The 22,463-nt window shown below is 41.2% G+C and overlaps 1 protein-coding gene across 2 annotated transcripts in view; it reads right to left on the bottom strand.

The window, feature by feature from the left end:
- pgpep1 (pyroglutamyl-peptidase I) overlaps positions 1-16,684 on the bottom strand; it is a 35,019-nt gene extending 18,335 nt beyond the window's left edge. Inside the window, exons 1-3 of one of the 2 annotated variants that reach the window (XM_041204288.1) lie at positions 16,555-16,639; positions 14,743-14,903; positions 3,568-3,620 (exon numbers count right to left, since the gene is read on the bottom strand). In XM_041204288.1, coding sequence (XP_041060222.1) covers positions 3,568-3,620; positions 14,743-14,875 — 186 coding nt within the window. In that variant the 5' untranslated portion in view covers positions 14,876-14,903; positions 16,555-16,639. Of the gene's footprint in view, positions 1-3,567; positions 3,621-14,742; positions 14,904-16,554 lie in introns of both variants that reach the window. The other variant, XM_041204289.1, reaches the window with a different exon arrangement.
- Positions 16,685-22,463: the final 5,779 nt, after the last annotated feature.

The raw sequence follows: 22,463 nt of genomic DNA, 5'->3' as shown, positions 1-22,463 counted from the left end.
CAAGGGAAAATGTGATTGAGAATCTCTGAAATCCAATTTACATCCTCCATTATTTATATACAAGTGGCTTTAACGGCCTGGTAATTGTGTTAATGTACATACTTACATAGTGTGTGCCAAAAATTCCACATGTATGGCTTGAAAGTCCGTTACTAATAATGCCAATGCTTGAGGCACGAAATCATCCCAAAATACCATGAGATGCTACCGTAAAAGGTTTGAAATTGCACCAAGTCAGAAGGGAGTTTAGAGATCAGCTATTCGCAGATTTAGTGCCTCATGACACAGGAAAATTGGCAGCCATTTTACACACAATCTCAAACCGCAACAAGATAAAATGATCAGTGAGCCCATTAACCAGTGACGTTCACAGCTGCCAAAGTGAATCTGATGCCTTAAAAGTGTTTGACTCACTGAAAGGCCAAAAAAAACACTTGCATTTACATAGCACCTTTTATGACCTCAGAATGTCCAAAAGCGTTTTCCAGCCAATTAAATACTTTGAGGATGTAGTCACTGTTGTAATGGAAGAACCAAATTTGTTTACAGTAAGGTCCCACAAACGATGTTATAATGACCAAATAATGTGTTTTCTTGGACACTGTGGGTAACTCCCCTACTCTTTGAAAGTGAGCCCCGGGATCTTTAACATTCACTGGAGAGGGCAGACAGGGCCTCAGTTTAATAAGTCACCCAAAGATGGCACCTCCGACAGCTCAGTACTCCTTCAGTACTGTACTGGAAGGGTCAACCTGGGTTACGTGCTTAGGTGTCTGAGCAGGGCTCAAACTCATGACCTTCTGACTCAAAGGAAAGTGCTACCTACTAAGCCAGGGCTGACATGGTGCAGCTCCACTGTGTAATAGAGACCCAGGCTGCCAATGGTCAGCTGCAATCCTCTAGTGTAAAACTACCATGTAAAAAGGAAAAGAGACATGCAATTAGACACAAACCAAGCTAGAGGGATGCTTGGGTTGCCAACTCTGATTGGACATATTCCTGGAGATTGCATCATGTGATTTCCTGGTCCAACTACCCCACCTAGTCAAATAGCTTTTCCCCCCACCCCCCTCAGTTTCCAATACTTTTATAAATAAAATAAAATGTTTTAAACCAATGAAAAATAAACTTAAAATATGGAATGCCTTTATTATTTTTCTTTCAAATTGTGCACAGCAGTGTCCAGGAGATTAACCTCACAATTTCTGGAGACTCCAGGGCAATCCTGGAGGGTTGGCAACCCTAACAAATGGCAATTTGATTTCTATCAGTACTTTTGTCATGAAGCAGTTCAGGAGATTTATATCCTCCAAATATTTATATAAATTTTAAAATGGTCTAGTTCAGCTCTGACACAAGTGATTTAGAACAAGTGAAAAAGTTCGTCTGGTGCAACCAGAGTCAGTCAAGAAACTAAAAATTGCAGCCTGCAGTCATCCTAGAACCGACTTAACTGATGTTAAACATTGTAACTTTCTGATTGATGTTTCTCTGATTAAAATGCAGATCCTGTTGCCCTGGGAACAGACGTCTGGTCGCTTGCCTTTGTGTCGGCTCATTCCCACTGCCTGCTGTCTGGATCAGTGCGAATAACTACAAAGCCCCCGAGTGTGTTTAGGGTTGATGTTGGGGGCGCAGGGTGGGGGCAGGGTGGTAGGTGAGGAAAGGAACTCAATTAAAAGTCGATACCAAGCTCACACATGAAACAATATTACAACCAGGAAGTGGCCAAAGACCATGGTTTTGTATAAGATCTACACTGTAATCTCAAGCAACTCTCTCCACCTGGTCTGTAAACCAGGGTTATCATTAATTGCTGTAGTGTCTCAAAAAGACTGGCTTCCCTCACCCAGGGATCTCAGCCATGACCCCAGTGTCAGTATTAAAAATACTCCATTCATCTGGGTAATGGAGGGACCCCAAAAAGGAAGGGCCCCAGTCTCTTAAAATTAGAGCCAGTCATTCAGAGGTAATGTTAGAAAGCACTTCTTCATACAAAAGGGTAATGAAAAGAGAGAATGGTCTCTCCTCAAAAAGTTGATGAGGCTGGATGGAGTTCAATTGAAAATTTTAAAACTATGATTGATGTATTTTGTTAGACAAGGATATTAAGAGTTATAGAACCAAGCTGGGTAGATACAGTTAAGATACAAATCAATCAAATTCTAATTGAATAGAACAGGTAGAGGGTCTACACCTGTTCCAATGTACCCACTATTTTTTTTCTCCAATAATTTATATAGATTTTTCTTTTCCCACCTATTTCCATTATTTTTAAATGTATTTCCATCCATTGTTTTATCTCTACCTTTTAGCCTATTTCGATTCGTTCACCCCACCCCACCCCCACCAGGGCTATCTGTACCTTGCTTGTCCTGCTTTCTACCCTTAATTAGCACATTCCTTAGATAATATCACCACCCTCAACACCTCTTTGTCCTTTTGTCTGTGACATCTTTTGGCTATCTCCACCTATCACTGGCCCTCTATCCAGCTCTACCCTCCCCCACCCCCTTAAACCAGCTTATATTTCACCTCTTTTCTATTTTTACTTAGTTCTGTTGAAGAGTCATACGGACTCAAAATGTTAACTGTGTTCCTCTCCGCAGATGCTGCCAGACCTGCTGAGTTTTTCCAGGTATTTTTATTTTTGCTTTGGATTTCCAGCATCTGCAGTTTTTTGCTTTTACCCACTATCTAATATGTCCACTATTTGTCGGCTTGGTATTACTCACAGATCTAGGTCAGAAGTTGTGGGTTCAAGCCCCAACTCCAGGACTTCAGTATTGTTCAAGATCCTTTCGACGGGAACTTATACCAATCTTCTGTGGGACTCTGATGAATGTTAAAGATCCCAAGGTACAAAGAGGAGAAAGAAATTCTCCAGTCCTTGTTTTTCCACCAATACCACTCAGATCCTCTTGGTGAGAAGGTAAAGATTAACTGCTTTCTTGAATCACTGCAGTCTTTATTCTTTACAGAGATCAACCAGTCTTTTTTTGATTATCCAACAGCTTGCTTCATGGTCATTTTTACTGATAACTGTGCTCCATTTCTAGGTTTTATAAACAGAGTTTAAATGCTCAAACTCCCTTGTTGGGATTTGAACTGTCACCTCTATATTTTTAGTCTGGGTCTCTGGATTACTAGCCAACAACAACTTGCATTTATATAGTGCTTTTAATATAATTAAATGCCTCAAGGCACTTTAAAGTACTGTACAATAAAACTGGATGAGCCACATAAGGCAATATTAGGACAGATGGCCAAAAGCTTAGTCAAATAGGTAGGTTTTTAGGACCGTCATGAAGGAGAAGAGTGGTAAAAAAAGATAGGAAAGGTTTAGAGACAGAATTCCAGAGCTTAGGGGCTATACAGCTGAAGGCACAATCTCCAACAGAGCAATTAAAATTGGGGATGCTCAAGAGACTAGATTAAAGAGTAGAGATCCCAAAGGATTGGGGGCTGGAGGAGATTATAGAGATAGAGAAGGGCAAGTACAGTAACTTAACCACTACACTAACATTTTATATTTTTATTGACCAAAAACCAAAAAAGTCATCTTACCTGCACAGCAACCCAGCTTGCATTGGTAGTATGTTCTCCAAAGGGGCCAAACCCTAAAAATCAAAGCATTTTAACATTACAAAATTAAGTACAAAAACTGGATGCTTTAGAATTAGGCTTTTCAAGTATCAGTAACAAGTAGACATGTACAAAAATCTTTTGCTCATTATGTTGAGTGAGTGCTAACCTACTTCAGATGACAGCCGTGGTTCAAAAGTTTTGGAGTTCCAGTTCCATTCCAGAGTCCTGAATACATAATCCGGGCTGACACTCAGTGCAGTACTGAGGGAGTGCTGCACTGTCAGAGGTGCTCGCTCTCTCTGATGTGGCTTTAACCAGAGGTCCCGTCTGCTTTGTCAGGCGGACCTAAAATTATCCCATTATTTCAAAGAACAGCAAAAAAGAACGCTCGAATCCTGGATAATTATTTCTCCCTCAGCACCATCACTAAAATACATCAACTGGCTGATTGCTGTTTGTGGGAGCTTGTTGTGTGCAATTTGGCTATGTTCACCTACAATAGTAAATACACTTTAAAAAGTCCTCACTGACTGTAAAGTACCTTAGCAAACCCTAAGGCTGTGAAAGCATCATACAAATGCAAGTTCTTCTTTTAATTTAAATTCAAGGAATTTGATTTAATTATGGAAAGCATTCATTGAAAAAAGGCGACAAATATTAGGACAGTAACATAGGAGCCACTACTCAGAAATGTACTATTTGGCCATTTATCCTCTACATTAACATGTGTCCTAATCCCAATCTCATGTGCCTGTCCTGTCCTTATCCCCTCTTTCCTTCACCCACCCACCTAACCTATTCTTAAATGTTGATACGATATCTGCTTCAACCATGAACTCTAGTAATGCATTCCACAGTCTCACAAGAAACTGTGCATAATCCTTGTCTTTTGTTTAATCTTGTATACATGTCCCCTTGCTCTAGAACCTCAATCACTGGAGATGATTTGCTTCTATCCACTCTATCCCACTACCGTACTTAATTTTAAACACCTCTATCACATGGTCCCATAACATCCTCCATTATTTAAAAATGCCCCAGTTTTTCAAGTTTTTCTTCATATTTGTATTTTCACATACTACACAGAATTCCAGTGTGTTGTGCCCTCTTATTGTCTGAACATCCACCCCATGATACGCAGCCCTAAATTGAACAGAGTGCTCCAATTGTGGACTAAGATTTTATATTAATTCACTATTACAGGTCCATTTTCATATTCTATCCCAAGAATGATAATAGATTGAGAGCATTTACTTCGAAGCAAAGGTGAACAGGCTGGGACTCTTGCCTTTAGAAAGGAGAAGGTTAAGGGGTGAACTGATAGAGGTCTTTAAAATTACGAAAGGGTTCAATGGGGTAGACTTGAAGATGTTCCCGTTTGTTGGGGGAGACCAGAACCAGTGATAAATATAAGAGTCACCAATAAATTCAATAGAGAATTCAGGAGGAACTTCTTTACCCAGAGATTGGTGAGAATGTAGAACTTGCTACCACAGGGAGTGACCTGAATTGAATAGTATATATGTATTTAAGGGGAAGCTGGATAAATAAGAGGGAGAAAGGAATAGAAGGATATGTTGATGGGGTGAGATGAAGAGGGGTGGGAGGAGGCTCATGTGGAGCATAAACACAGGTACAGATTCTCAAACAATGAAACAGGCCCAACCAGTCTATGTATTTAACTCTTGCTATAAAACAGAGGTTCTAAAGTGTTGCACTATTGGCAGAGAGGTCATGCTTATCAGAGCTCGGCTTCATTGGGTTGGTCATGTGGTTTGCATGGAGGATTGCCACAGTATTCTACAGGAACCTGCACCATAGCATGTCCCAAACTTAGACATAAAGACAACCTGAAAGCCAATCTCAGAACTTGCAAGCTGGATCCCAATACATGGGGAAAAAACAACTTTGGACAGTCCCAAACGAAGTCTCTGTCATTAAGCAATTTCAACATTTGAGGAGAACAGCCAAGTGCCTTCAGGACAAGCGAGCACAGCACAAAGCCAATGCCTCCATCCACCTCTCCAACATTGACTTCATATGCTTTTCAGCTACGCAAATCAAGATGTGATACCAGCCTAGACTGTAAACTATTTTTAATAAACACTCATCCATCCAAACGACAGGAGAATTCATCACCATTAAACCCATTATTCTATCTTTTACGTTGAAATTTGTGTTTATCTTGAGGTGCTGATTTTAAACATTGAAATTGATATCTCTGCTCTTTTACATCCTACTTTTCTCAAAGTAGAATTGCTTCTTTTAAAAGACAATTATATACAAATACAGACATTGAATTCAATCTGCCACTGTTTTCCACACAATGTTCTGATCGATATTTTTCCTCATCTTTCTTCGTTCCTCATGAGTTATTTTTTTCTTTCTCATTCTATATAGAGCCTGCTGACTCTATATCTGGATCATTCATGTACGCATGAACAGTAGTGGAGCCAAGTCAGAACCCTGTGAGACACCACTACCCACAACACCTTCCACTCTCCTACTCACCTGTGCCAGTTTTGGGGCTGCCCATCAGGAAAACCTAAACCACTCACTGCAGTAAGACAGTTGCAATCTCACCTGTAGCACCGTGCAATGTCAACTTCAAAACAGTACAGAGAATTAAAAGTGTGCGTAAAAAATGAACTCACTGTGCAGTGCAGATGTAATAGATGTGGGGGGAGGTGGGAAGGAGAAAAGAGGTCTGACTTTGTGTTGAAACATGTCAGTTGGTGAGTGTTTTTTCTCTCTCTCTCTCCCTCCCCCCGACCCCCCACCCTGCACCTCTGGGAGAATACAAAGTACTGGAAGTTATGTTACAGTTTATAAGTTTCTGGGTTAGACTCCATACGTGTTGCACTCAGCTCTGGGCACCTCACTTCAGGAAAAATATGAGAGACTGGAGGGGGACGGGGGACGGGGCCCAGATGATATTCACCACAATAATACCAGGGTTAAAGGGGTTTATAGTTATGATTATTATAATTATAATTATAATGGCACAAAGTCAATTGCATTGACTAGGCTTGTAGTTCCTTGAGTATAGAAGAATAAGGGGTGATCGAATTGAGATTTTTAAGATGACTAAAGGATTTGATTAGAGTAGATGGAGAGAAGCTATTTGCTCTGGTGGAGGAAACCCAGAACAGGGGAACATCACCACGGAAACACCTAGCTCTGATTTTAACGTTATCTCAGGAATTATTTCTCCATACAAGAATAAAAGAAATCTGCAACTTACCCCTCAAAGCTGTTAAGGCTAGGGGGTTGGGGGTGGGGGGGTGGTAAAAACTGATAGATTTTTTATTCAGCAAGGGGGGTTAAGGGTTACAGAACCCAGGCAGGTGGTGGAGTTATGATCTAATTGAATGGCAGAACAAGATCAAGGGGCTGAATGGCCTTCTCCTGTTCCAAGAAACGCTGCTTGATAAGAAAGCTGGGAAAGTTTATTCATCCAAGTCACACCGTCTTTCTCAGCACAAGGGCTATGACGTCAAAAAACCTTCGCCACCCATCTCCAGTTCCCTCAAGACGGGGATGGTTCACTTTCTAGAAGCAGTTGGTGGCGTAATTGAGTGCCTTGCTCTGTCACTTCAAAGGATGGTGTTTACACCATTCCAGTTTCATGGTCACTTTTCCATTCTCGGTTGTTCACTCTAAATTTGACAAGGTGGGATTTAAACCCACAACATAACTTGCATTAATATAAATGCCTTTAGTACAGTAAACAACACACACACATACGATTAGGAGGAGTGGGTCACTCGGCCCCTCAAGGCTCCTCTGCCATTCATAAGATGATGGCTGATCTGATTGTAACCTCAACCCCACATTCCTACCTACCCCCGATAACCATTCACCCCCTCGTTAAACAAGAATCTATCTAGCTCTGCCTTAAAAGTATTCAAGGGCTCTCTTCCTCAAAAAGGCGGTGGAAGCAGACTTCCAAAGACTCACCACCCTCAATAAAATTTATCTATCTTAAATGAGTGACCCCTTATTTTTAAACTGTGACCCCTAGTTCTAGATTCTCCCACAAGAGGAAACATACTCCCACAAAATTCAAGAAGCTTGACACCATCCAGGACAAAGCAGCTTGATTGGCATCACATCCACAAACATTCACTCCCTCCACCACCGACACATAGCAGCAGTGTGTACCATCTACAAGATGCCCTGCAGGAATTCACCAAGGCTCCTTCAATAGCAACTTCGAAACCCAAGGCCTCTACCATCTAGAAGGACAAGGGCAGTAGATAGATGGGAACACCATCATCTGCAAGTTCCCCTCCAAGCCACTCACCATTCTGACTTGGAAATATGTCACCATTCCTTCACTGTCGCTCGGTTAAAATCCTGGAACTCCCTCGCTAACAGCACTGTGGGTGTACCTATACCACATGGACTGCAGCTCACTACCACTTTCTCAAAGGCAACTAGGGGTGGGCAATAAATGCTGGCCCAGCCAGTGAAGCCCACATCCCGTGAATGAATAAAAGAAAAAATCCACCCTGTCAAGTCGCTTCAGGGCCTTAAAGGTTTCAATCGAGTCACCTCTTACTCTAAACCCTAGTGGATTCAAGCCTAACCTGTCCAACCTTCTCTCATAAGACAATCCATCCATCCCTTTTATGAGCCTAGTAAACTTTCTCTGAACTGCTTCTAATGCATTTACGTCTTTCCGTATATAAGCAGACCAATACCGTACATAGTGCTCCAGATGTGGTCTCACCAGTGCCCTGTCCAACTGAAGCATAACCTCCCTACTTTTGTAATCAATTCCTCTCATAATAAATGATAACATTCTATTAGCTTTCCTAATCAGCTGCTGTACCAAAATACTAGCCTTTTGTAAAAGCTAAATACAGCGGATGCAGGAAATCTGAAATAAAAACAGAAAATGCTGGAAAAACTCAGGTCTGGCAGCTTCTGTGGAGATAGGAACGGAGTTAACGTTTTAAGTCTATATGACTCTTCAGAACTGAAGGGGAGTCATATGGACTCGAAAAGTTAACTCTTTCGCTCTCCACAGATGCTTCCAGACTTGCTGAGTTTTAACAGTGTTTTCTGTTTTCACTAGCCTTTTGCAATTCTTGCACTAGGACACCCAGATCCCTCTGAAACTCAGAGCTCTACAATCTCTCCCTATTTTGATGCTAAGCTTCATTTTTATTCTTCCTGCCAAAATGAACAATTTCATATTTGCCCACACTATACTCTATTTGCCAGATCTTTGCCCATTCACTTGACCTGTCCTTACGTCCTCTTCACAATTTACTTTCCTACCTATCTTTATCAGCAAACTTAGCAATCATGCCTTCAGTCTCTTCATTCAAGTCATTTATATTAATTGTAAAAAAGTTGAGGCCCCAACACTGATCCCTATGGCACAACACTCATAACATCCTGCCAACCAGAAAAAGACCCATTTATGCCAACTCTCTGCTTCCTGTTAGCTAGACAATTTTCTGTCTATGCCAATGTTACCCCTACACCATGAGCTTTTATTTTCCGCAATAACCTTTGATGTGGCGCTTTATCAAATGCCTCCAGATCAGCATTACCAAATAAAATTTGGCACCAGGCAGTATAAGGAGATATTAGGACTACAAGTTTGGTCAAAGAAGGTGGTTTTGAAATACTCTTAACTGGCAAGGGAGCCTGTTAAGGTTTGAGAAACTCCAGATGTTAGGGCCCAGGCAGATGAAGGCGCACCTACCAATGTGCAAGAGGAAGAGCACAGAGATCTCAGAGGTTTGTAGGGCTGGACAAGGTTACAGTAATAGGAAGGGAAAAGGCAGTGGAAGGATTTCACCAGAAGGATCAGAATTTTAAAACTGAGGTAACTCAACACGTACAGCATGGTGTTGGGGGCTTGGGGGGTGGGGGGTGGTGATTGGGTCTTGGAATGAGTTAGGATAGAAGAAGGTCCTTTGAATGCACTTAAGTCTACAAAGGGCTGCGGTCAACAAGGAGTGGATTGAAATGGTTGAGGGTTTCAGCAGCAGATGAGCTGAGGCAGGGACAGATACAGAGGTGGAAATAGATGACCTCTAGGTTACTATTCAAATGTCAGGGCCACTACAGTTTGATGCCAAGAATTTCACTTGAAAGCTGACATCTCAACAACAAAAGAAAAGATCAGGTTGCACATATTTTGAGAGGCATGAGTTACACAGTAGCTGAAATGACAGGTTAGCATTTCAGGCACAACCCAGAGCTGGAAAAAATATTGAATCCAAAATGTTAACCTATCCGGTCAGGCCCCAGGGTGCAGTCCGGCTCACTAAGAGCTTCCAGAATATTATTTTCAACACTGCCAGATTTATTTTTTCACCTCTGACTTAGCTGATTATCCAAGTTAATCAAGAAAGCCTGCAGTTAGAGGGTAGGGCTGTTTTTTGTAAAATTTCATTCTTGGGATGTAAGCATCAGTGGCAGGCCTGCCATTTGGTATTCATTGCTCCTCAAGGTGGTGGACTGCTTTAGTCTGTGTGGCAAAGGTGCTCCCACAGTGCTGTAGGTATTTTGACCCAGTGACAATGAAGGAACAACTGATATATGTCCAATGTGTGTGTATTGCATTTGCTGCTCTTCTCCCTCACAGCATGGAGGTCACAAGAACTACTACCAAGGAAGTGTTTGCATAGGCCTGACTCCTTTAAGGGCAATACTCAGCTGCAGTGGTCTAAAATGGACAGTTTGAGGTTATTTAGAGGAACTTTCAACAGATTGGCAGTTGGTTGTGTATCAGTCTTCGGCCCTTGGTGAGAGAAGAGGAGATTTGTCAAGGTCAGAATAAAAAATGCAGCAAAAAGAAATAGACACTTGTTTATTCAGAAGAAAAAAGCTTTTGACACAATCTGGCAGATGTAAATTAGACAAGATTTTTATTAACAGATTACAGGAATGGGCAGACCTGTGCAAGTATTCAGGATAAGGCAGAGAGCATAAAAAAAATTGCTCAAAAAACTCAACTATGGCTGAGTTCTGAAGAAAGGTCATTAACCTGATGTGTGAATTCTGTTTCTTTCTCCAAAGATGCTGCTTGACCTGTTATTTCCAGCATTTTCTGTTCTTAATTCAGGTTTCCAACTTCAGCCATATTTTGCTTTTGTAAGACAAAGGACAGGCAGGAATGTTACACCATGCCATTCACAAATTATTGTTCAGCTGCAAGAGTGGAAGTGTGCCCCTTCATGGCCACAATGCCTTAATGTTGAGTAAATGGAGAACAATCTGAACTCCAATCTTTCTTGAAGGAATGTTACAGATCAAAGCCTGTAAATATTTGGCTTTTTTCTTAATGTTTTACATCTGTATTTGTAGTCTGAAAGCTGAATACTAGATTCAATAATTCTAACTGCTTAAATGTTTAATGTCTTTATGAAAACAGCATTTGATACAACACGTTAGCACTTCACTACTAACATCTCCCTCTGCCAGTCCAAGGCACATGACTAATTTAATGTATGCTCCAGAAAGATTTCAAAACAAAATGCTTAATACAAACGGAAGGATAGAGAATGATTAATTCCTTCTGAATTCAGAGGCTGTGTCTATTATAATTTAACAGCTGCTCATCAGTGAATTAACTTGCAATTACATAGCGCCTTTAACATAGGATTACATCCCAAATATTTCATGGGAGCATTATCAAAACAAAATTTGACACAGACATGCAAGGGGACATTAGGACAGGTGAACAAAAGGTTGGACGAAGAGATAGGCTTTAAGAAGTAAAGTAAAGGGGAGAGGGGGGTTTAGGAATGGAATTCCAGAGTTTAAGGCCATAAGATGTAGGAGCAGAAGTAGACCATTTGGCCCACTGAATGGCAGAGCAGACTCAATGAGATCATGGCTGATCTGATAATCCTCAACTCCACTTTCCTGCCTTTTCCCCATAACTCATGATTCCCTTACTGATTAAAAATCTGCCTCTCCCAGCCTTAGAGAAAAAAATTCCTCATCTGTCTTAAATGGGAGATTACGGCCTCTGATCAGAGACTTTCCCACAAGGGGAAACCACCTCAGCACCTACCCTATCAGGCCCCCTAAGAATCTCATAGGGTCACCTCTCACTCTTCTAAACTCCAATGAGTACAGGCCGAACCTACTCTCAGCCTCTCCTCAAAAGAAAATCCCTCCATACCCAAAAATCAATCTAGTGAACCTTCTCTGGACTGCCTCCAATGCCAGTATATCTTTCCTCAGATAAAAGGGACCAAAACTGTTCAGTATTCTAGATGTGGTCTAACTAATGCCTTGTATAGTTTTAGCAAGACTTCCCTATTTTTATACTCCATTCTCTTTGAAATAAAGGCCAACATTCCATTTGCCTTACCTATTACCTGCAGAACTTTATATTAGCTTTTTGAGATTCATGCACGACGACTCCTAGATCCCTTGTGCTGTAGCTTTCTGCACTTTTTCTCCATGTAAATAACATTCAGCTCCTCTATTCTTCCTGCTAAAGTGCATAACCTTACATTTTCCCACATTACATTCCATCTGCCAAGTTTTTGCCCACTGACTTTACCTGTCTCTATGCCTCTGTAAACTTTCATCCTCACCGCTTGCCTTCCCATCTATTAGGCTTGGCAGCTGAAAGCATGGCTGCCAACAGTGGAGGGACGAAATCAGGGATGTGCAAGATGCCAAAAATCAGAGGAGTGCAGAGATCCCAGGGGGTTGCAGGGAGGGAGAAAGTTACGGAGACAGGGAATTAACAGGAAGTTTTCTTAAACTGAACATTATGAAAGAACAACATGCGCCAACAAGGGGAAACAGGGAAAGTAAAGTGTGTTGGACAGCAATCAAAATTCAGAACTTTTAAAAAATTACCTTGGAAAAATTTATTCTATGACAGAAAGAATTTGCATTTATATAGCACCTTCACAACCTCAGGATCTCCCAATGCACTTCACAGTCAACTAAGCTATTTTAAATGTAGTCACTGCTGTAATGTAGGAAGTTTGGCAGCCAATATGCACACAAGCAGCTCCCAAACAAAGCAATATAGTAAACGGCTAGATAATGTTTTAGTGATGTTGATCTGAGGAAAACTAAGAATCGTGTAAACACTGTTGGATTTATTGTAGCATTGCTAGCCATGAATTGGAAGATATGGTATAGGTCTATGAGCTGTGGTTGTCCATGATTAACTAAGTATATTGCACGTTGGTGATTGAACCAATGAAAAACACTTAATTGTTACTCAAATTGGCCGAATTGTACCAGGAACCAATCGTGAAACACTTCACCACTGTCCTGGAACTTTTGAGCCAAGCTGTAGATAGTGACAGTGCTCTTTAACTGGTCTGAGCAGTGTTACATGTAAAGTAGCCATGATAAAATTGTTAACACTTGTCAACAGGATATTGTGATAGAACAGTTGCTCACTTCTTGTTATTGAAGGCAGGTCCAGATTAAGTTCAGGAGGATATCACTCCCACCCGGGAGGTTACATCCCTGCCAGTGACACCCAAATCCCGATGGGCCAAGTGGCCTCTTTAGTGCTGTACCATTGTGTCATCATAAAGGGCACAGTGACCTCAAGGAATCACTGCTCCATGCGTTTGCTTTGCTCAAAATGTGTCAGCTACATGTGTGGATAGTTTAAATCATGCAGCACAGACATAAGAACAGAAAAGACTTCTGCTGGAACTCCAGACTTGTTGAATCCACAGAATCTATTAGAAACAGAACTTGTAACTAATTTCCTGATTAAGTTTTTGAAACATGAGAAAGATTGTTACATTCACTAGCTCCAACGTTAATTTCTCAATCTTCCCTCATCACCAATGATCTATTTTGTTTTAAATTATATTATGTAACATTGTAAAGATTAGATAAAAAATGAGATGAATAGCAGCACTCAACCCTGATGCCTGATAATATAAATGATACTAAACAAGGACTTGTTTAATTAAATGTTTTACTTTTGCTCAGGGTGATGAGGAATATAACACTGTTCATTTCAGGCACCCAAATTCAGCCTTGAGCACTCCCAGATCATACACAGCACAGGTTGGTAAAGTTTCCCCTCCTGCCATATCCTAACTCACACCAAGTTCTGCTCACCCATCACCCCTGTGCCCACTGACCTATACTGGCTCCTGAGCCACAACGTTTGGATTTTAAGATTCTCAGCCTGTTTCAAACCACTCCATAGCCTCAGCCCTCCCTATCTCCAATGCTGCATCCTACTGATCGAGATCTCTGCACTCCTCTAATTCTGGCCTCCTGCATATCCCCCGTTTAAAAATCACTCCATCATTGGTGGCCATACCATCAGTTTCCTGGGCCCCAAGCTCTGGAATTGCCCCGATAAACCTCTGCCTCTTTACCTCACCCTTGTCCCTTCAGGTGCTTCTTAAAACCTACCTCTAAGACTAAGTTTTTGGTCACCTGTCCTAATATCTAATTATGTGCCTCAGCATCAAATTTTGCTTGCTATTACTCCTGTGAAGTGCCTTGGCACATATTATTGCATTAAAAGTACACTATAAATGAAAGCTGTTGTTGATAACTTTTACCTAAAGAATGTACCAATTGATATTGAGGGTAGGGGTTTGTGGAAAGAGGGTGACATTGCTCCATCACTTTTCAACAGCCATCCTTAGTCTGGCTGAATGACATTGTCAACTAGGGTCATAGCAAGGACAGTTTTTTTCTCTCTCCCTTTCCGTTTCTCCTGAAAAAAAAATATCTGCATACTCTAGAGTCCAGCTTTACAGGCAAACTCCATTCTTTAGGCAAGAGTCAAGGATATTAAGGGTTACAGGCCAAGGTGGGCACATGGAGTTTAGATACAAATAAGTTATAATTGGATGGAATAGCAGAACAGGACTAATGGGTTGAATAACCTCCTCTTGCTCTTGTGACACAGTGCCAAGGCTCCTCAAGTGGGAACATAAAAAATTCAGCAGATCCCTGGCTTCTCCTGGTACCCACACAGGTATATGCTCTAGAGAGCGATTAGGAACAGCATGTCTGACTGATTTCCCTCTGTCTAGTTCATGGGTTCTTAGCTCCATTATAACAATTAACAGCTGCCACAGCCAAAGCCAAACAGCACAGACCATGGATACAGCATGGACATTCTGGTCAGTACGGCTCAGTATTACACAGGGCAGTGCATGTACTCACTGAGCCAGAGGAGAGGAGGTGAGGTGGTGGTGTCAGTGTACTTCATTGGGTCTTTCATTGATTGTATGTTCAGTGGCTGGTGAGTAGTCTGTCCACTTTCTCTGTTTCTACCAGATTGGGAGGAGATAGGCATCAGCCAGGCCTCAGTAGACAGCACTCCCCTAAAATCAGAAGACCATGGGTTCAAACCACAATCCAAGGATTTGAGCTAAAAATCCAGGCCGACGCTCCCATTGTAGCATTCCCACAGTACTGCACTGTCAGAGATGTTAAACCAAAGCCCCAACTATCCTCTCAGGTGATGTACTAGATGATCAGGAGAGTTCTCCCAAGATGTCTTAGGCCATTATTTCTCTCATCTGAGATAACTAAAAAACCTGAAAATCTGGTCAGTATCTATTGCTGTTTGTGGGAGATTGCTGTGCAAATTGCCATATTTACTACATTATAATAAGTGACTACATTTCAAAGAAGTACTTCTTTGGCTGTAAAGTATTTCAGATCATTGAGGATATGAAAGACACTATGCAAATCTACAGTCTTTACTGCTGTTCAGAGGCTATGCAAAGACAATGCTACCTAACTGCTATCATTTCACAAAGATCTTACAGGTCATTGAGAGAAAGATAATGGCAGTCACATCATAAATATAATAACTGTCATTCTTCCACTTTTCATTTCCCCTTTCTACTGACTCCCATTACTCTTTTTTCCTTAAAATAGAACAGAAATGTACAAAATCAAGCAAAAAAATGAAACTAAAACCAGTACACTTTAAACATTTCTCAGCCTCAAAGATTTTTAGGTTTGGTAAAAGCACAACTTGAAAATGCCTGCCAGTATGCAGAGTTCACTGTTTTGAAAAGTAATTCTTGAAGCTACTGATCTCCAAGTTTAAACTTAATAAACACTAATCTCTACTTTGTTTTTGTCGGATTCCTTCTTTCCCTCCAGCCCCATTCTACCCTCTATAAACTAGTTAAAGACCCCAACTATTTGCAGTCAGGCAAGTCGTCACAACACTCCAAGTCACGTCATTCCTTATACAGACGCTCAACAATCCCAAGCCTTTCATGCTTGGTCTCCTCTGCCTAATTTTACTGTCTGGCCCAGTCTCTGCCCCTGTCTGACCAACTCCCTTGTCCCTTTCTTTGTCTAGTGCAGCTCTATATCACATGCAGCCCAGCAAAGTTAGCATAATGGCTCCCCTACTGTGCCTAACACAGCAAAAAAAAAACTAAAATAGTCCCCCCTCTGGCTTGCCTCAGTCTTTTTATTAAAATCTGGATCCCTTTCAGATTAGTCCAATTCTACCTTATGGAGAAACCTATAATAACAGTAACGTCCATTGGAACAATGCATCACTTTCAAACTTTGCTATTGTTGACAAAAATTGCTACATGTTTGTTTTATAACTTAAAACTACTTTCTCTAACTTGCTTAAATTATCAACAGGTGTTTATACTTCAAGAAAGTACTAGAATTTTTCTAAAAATAAAGTTATACTTAATGAAAACTTTGCATTGACAGCAATATTTAAAAATAAACATTCTGAAGTTTACAAAGGCAGAGAAACATAAAGACAATCCAAAGGTTCTTGAAACACAACAACAAGTACACAAAGGAGTGTGGGAGGGGGGAAGCTTCAAGGATCTCCTTCCCATTCTCAGTAAAGTTATTAAAATGTAAACACAGCAGTTGGGAGTTCCCTCACAAGAGGGGCTATCGGTGCCTCTAAGGTGCATCCAGTGCCGAGTTACTGTAACAAAGTCCAGTGGATACAATTCAGCAATACTCCCCACCGCAGTTTACCTGTGACCACCACAGTCCTGTTGCTGTTCCTCTCCATCTCCCCCAGCTGATTGCAGCCGTTTCTCTTTCCTCTCCTCCTCCTCCTCCTGCCTTTTTCTCTCCGTTCCCCTCCACCCTCACTTTCTTTATTTATCTCTTTCTCTCTCTCTCTCTTCCTCTTCTCCCAGACTCTCTGGCTAACTAAACCAACCCACCTTTGCGTCACCCCGTCACGTACGCACGCCGGTGTTTTACGTCAGCGCGCCGGTTTGAGACGCCATGCGCTTTGTGCCCCTTTCCCATCCTCTGCCATTGAGCGCGGGAAAACTAGTAGGACATGTGCACCATGTTATTGCCCGACTTATTCCAGATCTAGAAACCCACTGGTCGTTTGTTTAGTGCTTGTTTTGGTAACAATTAGGTTGATTTGCAGCATTAATTAGCAAGCAAATTAACAAAAAATACCCCAACTTCTCAATTAAATCAAGATTATACTATTGAAGTTATGTAAGTGTCAACTCTTTATTTCTGTGTGAACAGTGCACTCCAGTAACTCTGGTGCACATTAGTAGCGGAATGACTCAAGCATACCTGTGGATGCCAGGTACAGCTGTTTCATCGTGTGGTTGGGGTTTAGATAGGGGTTTTCAGGATTGTCTATTCACCCAAAAGTATGCTGATTGAAACTGTCGTTTCACAAAACCATTATTCTTTATTTACAGCAAGTATTTACACATTTGGATATTTACGCCAGGTTGGAGCTTCTTCCAAATCTTGCTTACTTCTCAGTCATGTGGTCTGACATCATTATTACAACAGCATCATGTATGTTTCCAATGTTAGTCTTTTACTCTATGTCTCTCCCCACCCCTGCAAGTCTTTATCCCTGTCCTATTTACATGCTCCTCTCCTACATCTCCCCCAAAGTGCCAAGCAATGACCATCTCCAAAAAGAGAGAATCTAACCATCGCCCCTTGATGTTCAATGGCATTACCGTCGCTGAATCCCCCACTATCAACATCCTGGGGGTTACCATTCACCAGAAACTGAACTAGACTAGCCATTTAAATGCTGTGGTTACAAGAGCAGGTCAGAGGCTAGGAATCCTGCAGCAAGTAACTAACCTCCTGACTCCTCAAAGCCTGTCCACCATTTACAAGGCACAAGTCAGAAATATGATAGAATATACTCCGCTTGCCTGGATGAGTACAGCTCCAACAACACTCAAGAAGCTTGATACTGTACAGGACAAAGCAGCCCGCTTGATTGGCACCCCATCCACAAACATTCACTCACTCCACCACCAACACATAGTTGCAGCAGTGTGTACCAACTATAACACCTTCCAAACAGTACCTTCCAAACCCAAGACCTCCACCATTTAGAAGGACAAGGGCAGCTGATAGATGGGAACACCACCACCTGGAAGTTCCCTTCCAAGTCACTCACCTTCCTGACTTGGAAATATATTGCCATTTCTTTGCCGTCGCTGGGTCAAAACCCTGGAACTCACTGCCTATCAGCACTGTGGGTGTACCTACACCACATGGGCTGCAATGGTTCAAGAAGGCAGCTCACCGCCACTTTCTTAAGGGCATTTGGAGATGAGCAATAAATGTTGGCCTAGCCAGCAATGCCCACATCCCATGAATGAATTTTTAAAAAATCTCCTGCCCGTTAGTAACTCTGCTAGTGAGAAACCATTTTGTAATGGTGAGGTTCGATAATTCAAAAGGGCTGGATTAAGGTTTTTGTTTTTCTTCAAAAAATCTTTGATGGTTCGTAACCCTCCCTCAGCTTTTCCATTCACTTGTGGATAGCGAGGTGAACTGGTTATACGAACTAAACCTTATTCGTTTACGAAATTGTGGAATAGCTCATTAGCAAATTGCAGCCCATTTTTGGACACTGCAATGTCCGGATGCCATGTGTTGCATAAATTCGCTTGAGTGATTCGGAAGACTGTTTCTTCTGAAATACTATGCAATCTGTTTACTTCAATCAACTATGAGTAGTGAACAGTGACAATCAGGAAGGTTTTCCCTATAAGTTCAAATAAGTCCACTCGCGTGCAGTCCCACAGTCTCCATGGAAAAGTAGAAGGTAATAGTGGTTCTTTTTTTTTCTTGGCTGCTTATAGAGCATGTAAGAAAGTTAAAAATCATTTCTTCAATACAGTGAGTAATGCCTGGCCACTAGGCTGATTGCTGTGCTTTAGCGTGACATTTTGCTATTCCTAGATGACCTCGGTGAAGTCTCTGCAGAATCCAAGCCAAAGTGCTCCTGGTATGACTATTCTCTCATTGAAGACCACTAAGTCCTCAATGACAGTGAGTGCTCGTGCTGTTCAAAGTACTGCCTTAGTATTGGGTTAGTGGGGTTATAGTCTGGCCATCCTTCTAGACAAATTTTTCGGACTTGGAGATATTCTTCATAGTTGCTGACTTGTTTTATTTCCTGCAACTTTTTTGTAGTGGCTGGTAAGTACTGAGTGATTAAGGGTGTATATGCCTTAACCTCCTTGATGAAATGTAATTCTTCTTGTTTGGTTCCTTCTGATGGGTATTCGTAACAGTGTGTCTGCCTTGTTTGATACTTTCCTTGCACACACTGTGTCATGGAATCATATCTTATCAATCTTAGTCTGAACCACTGGATTCTGGGCAGCATCTTCACAATTTCTTTGAGGTTCAGAAGGATGACTAGTGGCTGTTGGTCTGTATTGCTTTGAAGCGCAATCCCATAATGTAGTCTGAAATTTTTTTGCATGCCTACATTGCTGCCAATGTTACTTTTTCTGTCATGGTGCATCATTGTTCTGTGTTTGTTAGTGACCTAGAGGCATAGTAGACTGGTCTATCTTGCACTGTCTCTACATTTGAAATAAAACTGCCCCTAGACCTGTAGACGAAGCATTTGTTGCTACTATGGTCAATAATTCTGGGTCGTAATGTGCTGAGATTTCAGAAGAGATTAAAATTTGTTTAATCATTTCAAGAGTATTTTATTGGTCCACATTCCAGCACTACTGTTGACCCCATCTCAACAATTGTCTTAAGGATCATTGATCTCTGCTAAAAATTGATAGGAGGTTGCCTACTTGGTTGACCATCCCAAGGAATCTTTGGAGTTCTGTAATGTTCCTGGGTTGTGGAAATTCCTTGATGACTTTTGTTTTTTTATGGATCAACTGTGATTCCAGTGGCTTGTACTATGTGACCTGAAAACTTGATCATAGGTTTGGCGAATTCACATTTTTCATTCAATGTTAGGCCTACATCCTGTAAGACTCTCAGGACTGTAGAGCATGTGATCATGCTCTTCTCTTGTGGAGCCATGTATAAGTATGTCATCCATATGGCATGTTACTCCTTCCATGCCTTCTAGAGTGTGAGGCATATTTCTCTGGAAAATTTCTCAAGCAAACACTACTCCAAAGGACAATCTATTGGAACAATAATGATTGATTGGCATTATGAATGTGGTCAGCAATCTGGATTCTTTGTCCACAGGCAACTGCCAAAATCCACTGTTCACATCCAATTTGCTAAATAAAGCAATTTTGGCCAGTTTGGCAAGGCTCTTATCTACTGAGGCCATTGGGTCATCATGTTCCACTGATTTGTTTAGATAAGTTAAATCCTCGCAGATTCTTATGGAGCTGTTTGATTTTGGGATCGTAACCATTCCTGAACACCATTTTGTTAGCGTGATGACCGGTGAGATAATTCCTTGCTGGTGCATCTTTTCAATTTCACCCTTGACTTTATCCAAGAGTGGGTCAAAGAGGCAAATTGGTTAGGCACCAGCTCATATAGTCTTTAACTTCCCTAGGCCTAGTTTTGGAAATTCATTTTTGAAATGTACTGCTGTAGTTTTCATCAGCAACTTCATCCATTTTATAGATTAATTTCAGTTTTAGGCATGCCTTTCTGCTTAGTGGAGAGCACCCTTGATTTTGAATGACATAGAGTGGTTCAAGAATTTCTCGGTCTTTATATTCCAGTTTGACTCTTAAAGTTGTCCCACCAGGAACTTGTAATTTGATAGATGAGAGTTGCAATGTAATCTGTTTAAGCCATTTGACTTTATCTATAAAAACAAAAACGTCTGTTCCGGTGTCTAGTTTAAACTCTGTGTCCACTTTGAGCTTAGTACTCCAATACTTGTTTTCAGTATCATTTACCTCCCCCAGGAAGGGTAGTTCCATGCTTGTGCTTCTTCCACTTCTTGTATGTGGCTCTGTTTTAAAATTTTCTCCCCGTTTTTACAGGTTGTCAGTGTTTTCAAGTGAAACACAGTTTTGAAATGGTCTATTTTACCACAGTTGTGCTTCCGTCCTACCTTCCTCACCTGATCATAACAAGTGAAGTGATGCATTTTCCTATTTTGCACACTAACTGTGTCCAGGTGCTAAGGGATGGAACACTCTAACAGAAATTAACATCAAACACTCCCAGGACAAGTACAGCACGGGGCTAGATACAGAGTGAAGCTCCCTCTACAGTTCCAAAGGAGTGTGTGAAAGATGGATTGAGTGAGAGAGGAATCTAAATGGCTTCAATATGATGAAGAATTTTAACTGCAGGTGATCCATCCTGATCATAGTGCTTCTTGATAAGTTTCTGCTCACTGTGGGGTCAATGAATGGATATATTACATTCTGGATAGCTGTATATGATATGTATCTAGCAATAACCAGGCAGCCTTTGTGAGCTTAGTGAGCAGGCAATGTCATAATCACAAAGGGACAGTGATCACATCACTGTCTTGTGTTAGCTGTGGCTCAATTGGTAGCTCTCTCACCTTTAAACTGCAAGCTCTGGGTTCAAGTTCCACTCCAGGGGTTGAATGCAAAATCAAGGCTGACACTCCAGTCAAGTACTGAGGAAGCATTGTACGGTTAGAAGTGCTGACTTTTGGATGAGATGTAAAACCAAGGCCCTATCAGTCTGCTTGGGTGGATGTTAAAGGCTCTGGAGGACTATCTTGATGAAGAGTGGGGGATTTATTCCCGGTGTCCTGACCAATATGTTCCCTCAATCAACATGACAAACAAATAGATTATCTGGTCATTATCAAGTTGCTGTTTGTGGGATCTTGCTGTGCACAAATTGGCTGCCATGTTTCTGAAATTGCAACAGTGACTGCAATCAAAGTGCACTTAATTGGCTGTAAAGTGCTTTCAGACATCTAGTGGTTGTGAAAATCTCTATACGAATGCAAGCCTTTTTTTACTTTATAGCAGAACAAGAGAGCTGTTGTACATTTTGTTAATTGGAAAGCTAAAGAGGGATTCTGAGCCAATGGTTCTTTGACAATAGGACTGTCTTTCACGTCGAATTACAGAAAATTTATAGCACAGAAACAGGCCATTCAGCCCAACTAGTTTATGCTCCATACTGGCCTCTTCCCACCCTACTTTACCCATACACCAAAAAACTCTTTTATGTTATACAAGATCTGTGCTGTAGGGAGCAGCAAAATTACTTTTGGTTTGCAACTGCTGCATGGGACATGCACATTAGGAGCAATTCCAACTGACACAAAAACTCTTAGTACAATATAAAAGCAATAGTTATTATCTGTGTTTCTCTCTGTAATTGATGATGCCAATGCATTTTCTTTTTCTAATGTAATGAGGTGTCCAGTAGGAAACTAACCCTGATCAGAATATGGAAGAAACTAAGGCCATTTCAAATTTGTTTTCTGTTATGTGATTCATGTGAAAAAATGTGTACCGCACCAGTCAGACTTCCCTGAATATGTAGCTCAGTACCAGACATTGGGTACACTTACTGAGGCAGCCACCAGGAGAATCCATTCCCCATTTATCACTATAGGATGAGGGATTTGTAACTATTTTTAAGTTGGACATCATATAGCAACACATTTTTTTCCTGAAATTGAAAATAGTTCTGCTGGTCAT

Source organism: Carcharodon carcharias, chromosome 14, assembly GCF_017639515.1.
Source record: "Carcharodon carcharias isolate sCarCar2 chromosome 14, sCarCar2.pri, whole genome shotgun sequence".
NCBI lineage: Eukaryota > Metazoa > Chordata > Chondrichthyes > Lamniformes > Lamnidae > Carcharodon > Carcharodon carcharias.
The sequence above is the reverse complement of the archived record's forward strand: the minus strand, read 5'-3'. Positions and strand labels throughout refer to the sequence as shown.